Source organism: Corvus kubaryi, unplaced genomic scaffold, assembly GCF_017639235.1.
Source record: "Corvus kubaryi isolate FWS band 111438036 unplaced genomic scaffold, C.kubaryi_AGA036_p1.0 65483, whole genome shotgun sequence".
Classification (NCBI taxonomy): domain Eukaryota; kingdom Metazoa; phylum Chordata; class Aves; order Passeriformes; family Corvidae; genus Corvus; species Corvus kubaryi.
This window is the reverse complement of record NW_024582041.1, coordinates 1-7,488: the sequence shown is the minus strand read 5'-3', so window position 1 is coordinate 7,488 and position 7,488 is coordinate 1. Positions and strand designations below refer to the sequence as shown.

At 52.2% G+C, this 7,488-nt stretch overlaps 1 protein-coding gene and 1 long non-coding RNA gene across 3 annotated transcripts; both read right to left on the bottom strand.

Moving 5' to 3' along the window:
* Positions 1-450: 450 nt before the first annotated feature.
* On the bottom strand, positions 451-2,728 carry LOC121673543 (homeobox protein Hox-D8). 2 transcript variants are annotated; one of them, XM_042046910.1, is made up of 3 exons: positions 2,283-2,477; positions 1,865-2,012; positions 451-1,286 (listed from the first exon to the last, which is right to left on the bottom strand). In XM_042046910.1, the coding sequence occupies exons 1-3, from the start codon at positions 2,397-2,399 to the stop codon at positions 991-993; spliced, it is 561 nt and encodes a 186-aa protein (XP_041902844.1). In that variant the 5' UTR covers positions 2,400-2,477; the 3' UTR covers positions 451-990. The 2 variants fall into 2 exon arrangements, with proteins under 2 accessions (XP_041902844.1, XP_041902843.1); XM_042046909.1 differs by having other exon boundaries at positions 1,865-2,728.
* Positions 2,729-3,143: 415 nt separating this feature from the next.
* On the bottom strand, positions 3,144-4,120 carry LOC121673544. Its single transcript, XR_006019230.1, has 2 exons — positions 3,747-4,120; positions 3,144-3,505 (listed from the first exon to the last, which is right to left on the bottom strand). It is a non-coding gene; the product is annotated as an uncharacterized LOC121673544 (long non-coding RNA).
* Between the last annotated feature and the right edge of the window lie 3,368 nt (positions 4,121-7,488).

The window sequence follows — 7,488 nt, the reverse complement described above, 5'->3', positions numbered from 1 at the left end:
TTGGGGATGGCGTGGGGCCGGAATGCTCTCCGGGCTCGTCTCCCTCCAAGCCGGGCTGGCAGCAAATGGCTCCCCAGGGTAAAGGGCCGTGTTTGCCGGCAGTGGTCCCCTGCACGGCCGCCCCTCAGCCCGGGGTAGGGGGCAGGAAAAGGCGAAAGCAAGGCCGAGGCGCAAAAGTCGGGAACTCCCCGGGCCGGCCCGTAGGCTGGGCTCAGCTCGCAGGTGGGGCCGCAGTCCCCGCTGGCCGCTGCTTGGACCACAGCCCCACAGCACTCGTGGCAGGGAGCAAAAGCAGGTTTTGTACGCAATGTGCCATTCCCAGACCCCTCAGAAACACCCAGCATCGGAGGAGAGACGGGGGTAAGGATCAGGGGAGAGTTAGCCCAGACCAGTGGAAAGTCTGAAGGTTCTTGAGGAGTGGATTACAAAAGAGATATCGGGAAGCCGATACATTTTATAATTGAATAAATTCGGTTTATTTTAATCAAATATTATAAAAGAAGGTTAAATATATTTCTAAGATATTTTCTTCAAGATTATTAAATTTATTTAATTTATTCACCACAAGATAAGAACAAGAATTAAAATAGTACAAGTGCACTTGTCTTGATTAATAAAGCGTTGTTAAATGTCTTGCTTATTGATATCTATTATTAGGAAGTTTATGTCGTTTCCCACAATCACCGTCTTTTAAGATTGCAAATATATATATATTTATATATCATTAGAAATTTATTGCTACAAACTCTGTATCAAATTTGAAAAAAATAAGTAGATGAAATGTTAAATCTAGAGATCATTCTGGATACGCTTATAAACAAAATAAAAGCACAAACAAGTGAAGCACCCGAAGCAGGGAAATGTCAAACGGAGGGACATGGGGTCACTCGTCCCAGGACAAGATCACGTACAGGGGTAGATGAGCCAAGATCTCGGGCTTTAGCCCTGGTTATTTTTGATTGACTTTCACGAAGACTTTTGGGGCAAAAATTAATTCGTCTGGCCTTCAGCTCTGTCTTCTTCCAGATCATGTGCTTCCTTTTTGGCCTCCCCTTCCTTTCCCTCCTGTCTGGAAGCGGGGAATTTGTCCTTGTTGTTCTCTTTTTTCCATTTCATCCTCCTGTTCTGAAACCAGATCTTTACCTGCCTCTCGGTGAGTCCTAGTGCGTGGGACACCTCGATCCTTCTCTTCCTGGTCAGATAGGGGTTAAATAGGAATTCCTTTTCCAGCTCTAGAGTCTGGAATCGGCTGTATGTTTGTCTTCCTCTCCTCCTACCCGGCGCTGCTGTTGAAAACAAAAACATAGGGATTTGGAGATTGGTGTGGCCGTTCAAAACAAGGCACAGCCAGGCAGCGAGGACTCCGGTCCCTCTGGAATCCCTCGAGAGAAGCCCCACAGAACCGCAGGGAGAGAAAGCAGAGGGCAGAGAGGAGTCTAGAGCTTTACACGAGTGAGAGAAACACAGCGATAGTAAATGCACGAAGCGCCTCACTTGTCTCTCAGCATAGGATGTTACGGGGTCACTTTATCATCTTGTATACCACCCCCTCCCGACCCTGCACCCTTCCCGTTCAGGCAGCGGCGACGGGAGACAGGCGAGCGTGTCAGCTGCACCTCAGAGTCCGAGACGCGTCTCAAAGGCTACTCTTGGGTTGGCAGCTGCCTGCTGCAGAGGTTTCTGTTTGCTTACTGCATCCCTTTATTATCGCAAGCCACCGCGGTGATAGGAATCGCGGTGAGAGAGGTAGGGAGTGGGGGAGACAGAGGCAGGGAGCGAGAGTCAGCGAGAAAGAAGCAGGAGGAGGAAAAGAAAGTTTCAAACTCAGACGTGAGATGGAAGCAAATTTTTGACTGCGTCCAACCTTGTGGTCTCATCCAGGGAAACATTTGAGCAGGAGACGAGCTCTGATTTAAGTGGTCTGGTTCCTCGCCAATATTAGCACTGGACGATTTACAGTCAGGATATTGTACCAGCTCGGCCTCTTGCTGTGTCGTAAAAATCTGCTGTCTCTGTAAGTTATCGTATCCGTAAAATTTAGCGGGCTCCCCGTGACAGGTAACCCCGCTGCAGGGGGCAGGAGGCGGAGGCGCGGCGGGGGGAGGAGGAGGTGGCTGGTAGGCGGCCGTGGGGCTCCCCCCGGCCGGGTGGTAAAAGTCCGCGGCCGCGCCGCCGCCGCCCCCCGCCCCGCCGGGCGCGGGGTGCGGGAAGCCGGCGGCGGCCGCGCCGTTCCCGTAGAGCAGAGCGGCGGCGGCGGCGGCGGCGGCGTGTCGGCCGCTCACCTCGGGTGCGAAGTGACAGTCGTAGTACGGGGAATTGATGGCCTCCCCCGCCGCCGCCGCCGCGGCCGCCGCCACCTTGTACTTGGAGTACAGCGGGTTGACAAAGTAGGAGCTCATCGGGGAGGGGGCAGCGGCGGGCGGGGGCACGGGGCGCTGCTCACGCCGCCGCCGCCGCCGTCGCCGCCGCCGCCGGTGCTTCTACGCCGCGCTCATGCCGCCGCCGCCGTCGCTGGCCCGTGCGCTCCCCGCTCCTGCTCTCTGTGTATGTGGTGACCAGGACTGGATTATAATCGCTCCCAAAATGACCTGCCTCACTGCTTTTACTATTTCCTATTAGGCACACAGCAGCCCGCGCACGCACGCACACACACACACACACGCTCATGAGCTCAGGGGGGACTTTTGGCTTCAGTTTACATGTGCCGCTCCTCGGGCAAGAAAAAAACCCGGCCCAGCCCTGCCCAGATCCACCCCGTCCTCGGCACCCCCGCTCCCCCCCCTCCGGTGTGCGCTCGCCAGGAGTTGCTGAAACCCCCGCCGTGCAGGGGCGAGGCGGCCGCGCAGATCCCGCGCGATAACCGCGGGCGCGCTGCCCGGGGCGACACCGCCCGGCTCACCCAGGCTTCACTGCCCAGAGCGCGGCCTGCATCGCCGGCCGGCAAGGGCAGAGCCCCTCAGAGGGAGCCGATGCCCATCGCAGGGACTCCAGGGTGTAGGCGAGAGCAGTGGGGTGCCCGTAGGGCGGCAGTGTTCAGCGGCCGGGCCCCCTTGCCAACGGGCCCTTCGGGTCATTTCCTTCCAGGCGAGCCGATCGCTGGGAAATGAGATGCACATTTACCCTTGACGCCGTGCACGCATGGCTGAGGCTCCAGGTTAATTGATATTTAATGGAAATCATGCCTATGAATATACTTTCCATCATTTCACCCTTGGTGGACGTCATTACCGAGGCAAAGAGAGGGAGGGGGAAAAAAATAAAAATGTGTGGGTGAACGGTTAGCACCGCTCAGGGACTCGGTCCGAAATAAGTGAGCCCTGTTCTCCGGGAGGAAGAAAGGAAGAAAAGCACTGCCCGGCAGGCTCGGCGCTGCCCCCGCTCGGGCCGGCCACCCCCGCTGGCCCCCATGCCCCGAGAAGCGTCGTCTCCAGTCCTCTCTTTCCCGCTTCGTCCTGGAGTGGGAATCAGCTTTTCGGAGAGAAACCCTCAGGAGTTCGAGTCCGCCCTATTTTGGAGAGAGACGAAAAATGTAGGTGAAATATAATATGGGCCCAGCCAGAGCCACGTGTGATCGTCTGATGTGAACTGACAAAAAAATAGTTGTGGTTACATAAAAGGCATCTCAGACTCCTTCCCCATCACACCCCACTCTTCGACCACCCCGACGCCTCCATGCCGATTAACTCGCTTTGTCTCGCTGACCAGCCCGGCTGCCCCGCATGTGAGCACCCCGACGGGCCCCGTACCAGCAATGACACCCTCCTCCGGGCAGGGGCCCCGCTTCCCGTGGCGCACGCCTTTAGGAACTCGCGGAGGCTTAGGGACCCCTGTGCAGCCGAGGGAAAGGCGGGGGAGGCGGGAAAGGCTCGGGCACACACACATGGACAGACAGCAGCAAAAGCCCTTCGCCAGAGGCCAGCAGGAAGGCAGGAGGCCGGGCCTGGCAGGGGGCGAGCGGCAGCACAGAGACACTGCCTCACCCGGCCGAGGGGCACAGAGGGGCAGTGGCTGCTTCCCACATCCGTGCCAGACACCCCCGCCCCTCCTCCTGTGCATCCCGCCTGGGCGCTCATTCCACGGGCCAGCGCCGTCCCCCGCGTGGGGCCGCGGTGCCAGCGGCGGAACCGCGGGTGCCCCCGGCCGCGGGCGCGCAGAGCGGGGCGCGGCGGCCGCGCAAGGGTGGAGCGCGGGCGCTCTCTGGCGGTGCGCTGTGGCAGCGGCAGGCAGCGCCCCCCGCTCCGCGCTGCCCGCGCTGCCCGCGGCCCTTCGGCCCCGCCGCCGGCCGCTGGCTCTCCAGAAACTCAAACTGCGGAATAGCGGCGGGGCCAGTGTTGACCTATACACCCGTTGCTTTCTGGTTTGGGGTCGGGTTTCTTCCTTTTTTATTTTCTTCTTTTTTTTTTTTTTTTTCTCCTCCCCCTCCCCCCCGTTAAGTTTACAGTGCCATTTTCTTAGCACATTTCGGTGACCCTCTTTTATTTTTTTGCCAGAGCTATAATTAACTGCATACAAAGAATGCGCCTCGTTTACACATGGCAGCCAGGAAAGACGCCTGAGCTTTGAAGACGACTGCTATCGCGTTTTCGATCATGTTTCCCCACATATTACACCACGAAATCTCCATGTGTGGTAGTTTCAGAGTTACACATTTTTGTATTGAAGATGTTATTTTGTTTGCCCGTGCTTTTATGTATTTATAGATTGATTTATATAAATGAAAGTAAAGATGAATCTTTGTTCACCCCCTCCTTCATAATAATGCCTGTGAATTATTCGGTATAATGCGTGTGCACGAGACTGTGCATATGTGCAAACATATATTAACACAACCAACGGGCAGGAGTTAAATTAATCTGTTTGACACTAAGAGTAATTTCCATAGATGAACTGCATTCCATCGATTGAGGTGTTTGGTTTTCTTTCTGCCATTTTGAAATAAATGCACGCAATATTAAAAACAGGTAAACAAAAGGGAAACAATTAACAAGGTAAAATGTGTCAATCTGCCTGCTATAAAATACTAAAAAGATGGTGAGGGCTTGGTGAAGATTTCTTAACAGAGCCTCTACTGGAATCAACATAATGCAGTTTTGTGTACAAGAATACTGTTTATGGGTTGTTATAGATCACCCCCCTCTATAGGTATTTGCGAAAATATTGAGGCTGGCATCCTAGGATTCACTGCAGTAGAATATCCAATAAAATACATTTCAACAAATAAGTGGACTTTGTAAAATCTCTGTTTCATGACCTTCAGGTCCTTTTTGAGTCTGTTGCCTTGGCCCAACGCTGACATATTGAAATTTATAGTCCAAGGTTTTAAGACCTAGTTTGTCTGCATTTTTTTGCCTTTTTCCCCCCTAACAAACACAAACATCAAAATAAGGTGCTTTCAAAGAAAAGTGCCATAGCATATCGTAAACTCATTAGGTCCAGACGTCTAGCCATCTCAATGGTTTTATTATACCACGGTTCTTCCTGTTTTAAAAGAATTATAGGTATCTTCTCGACAATGGATGGGAAGCAATGCAACACCTTTTCCTGGCAGTGCATGCTTTTGCCTTCTTTTCTTCTTCTTCTTCTTTTTTTTTTTTTTTTTTTTTTAAACAGAGGTAAAAAACATTAAACACCAGGTCTCTCAGCTCTCCCCTTAATCTCGAATTAACCGAACTGCTCGTAAATATTTACGGGTCCTTCAGTTTAATGGTTGCTCTTTAAACAAAGCATTTTTTACAATGAACTTCATCTCAATTATCTTGATAAAGTCATGTGTGTTTATAAATGCAGAAGGCATGAGGAGAGTTGCTAAATGAGCTCTCGCCAACAAAGCCGAACGTTTGGCAGCAGCCGTGTCCCCCCACAGAGCTTCCAGCCTCACCGTTAAAGAAAGCAGAGGTTAGAAGCGACCCACCAGGAAAAATAAAAATAGGATTAAAAAACATGTTTAACCTAATGGGCATCACTGTGTTTCCTTGGCTCCTGAGGACCGGTGTGGAAATACTTCCTAAATGATCCCAAGGGATCGCTGATGTTTGAAAGAGAGCTAGTACCTGAGGCCCAGGCACGGTACGGAGGTACGTACAGACGGCGAGGCGGGCGCACAGACCCGGCCTCTCCGCACTGACCTCTGCCAGCAAACGTCGCTCAGGCGAGGCAGGGGAAGGTGCCAGAGGTGCTGCTGGCCGGCAGCTCGGCCGGCCTTTCCCGCCTCCCCGGCACGGACGCGCTCGGCCCGCGGGGGCTCCGCGGGAGCTGCGCGGGGCTGCGCGGCGGGGCCGGCTGCGCAGGGGACATCGCGAGAGGCGCACAGATTTCTCCTCTCACCGCAGCGCTGTCGTTCGGTCACGGCAGACTTTATTGTGTAATAACTGACAACAATTACAACAGGTCCGCAGTTCGAGACACGGAGCGGTTAATTAGTACAACAGTCACCGGGGGGCAGGGACGGCAGCTCGCCGGGGGACCGGGAGGCGTTAGGCCTATGGCGAGCGGCTCCAAGGATGAGACAACCTCCTAACAGTGCACTAAAGGGAGGGGGGAAGTAGCTCGTGGCCTCTCTGTGGCATCTATTGCGAAGGATACAGACCTAGAAAGCAGAAGTTTGGGGAAAGATTTCCTCTTAGTAGATCGTGGACAGCACAGCAACCCCCATTGATTTAAGCGACTGTAATTTAATATATATTTTATTATCGTAATTATAATTAATTTCCTTACCTTTATTTTGGCAAAATAACTATCTAGTCTACATCACTTTTAAGAAACATGTCAAACATTTAACATCAGATAGAGTTCCCAAAGCTAACGTGCACTCACAATATTGTCATCTAAATGGTCTGGGAAGGAGGAGGGGAGTATCAAGAGACTCTGAAAAACACGTTGTCGAGCAAGACAAAATTTTCCGAAATACCTGACATAGACCACGTTTCACTTCTATTAAAAAAAAAAAAAAATTGTTTAAAGTCCCTGGGGTGGAGCGGCGTGGGAGGAGGAGGAATGTATGGGGGGCTAAGGGTGCAGAGGAAGACTAAAACCAAACTACAAAAAAAAAAAAAAAAGCAGCAACCAAACAAAAAAAAAGCCAAACAACCAAAAAAACCCAATCAGCCACAACCCAAAACCAAAACAACCCCCAACAACAAAAAACCCACACTCCCCCGAAAAAAAACCAAACGCAAAACTAAATCAATAGTCCCCAACTGCGTTTCTACCCCAGGGTTAGTCTCCTTTATTGCCTTTCTCCTTGTTCATCTTTTTCATTTTCATTCTTCTGTTCTGAAACCAGATTTTGACCTGTCTCTCTGTGAGGTTTAAAATCCTAGCTACTTCGTAACGGCGGTCTCGGGTGAGGTACATGTTAAACAGAAATTCCTTTTCCAGTTCCAGAGTTTGATACTTTGTGTAGGGACAACGCTTTTTCCTCGTTGAACGAGCGTGGATCCAGTTTGCTGCAGGGTTATCTGGAAGAAGGGAGGTATACAGGGAAGCGGG

What these genes read in the sequence shown, in the direction of transcription:
- LOC121673543 (XM_042046909.1), bottom strand. Translation starts at nt 2,399, where the DNA reads ATGAGCTCCTACTTTGTCAACCCGCTGTACTCCAAGTACAAGGTGGCG. An exon ending in TCCCTGGATGAGACCACAAG is followed by an intron (nt 1,287 to 1,864) that starts GTTGGACGCAGT and finishes TGTTTTCAACAG; the next exon opens with CAGCGCCGGGTAGGAGGAGA.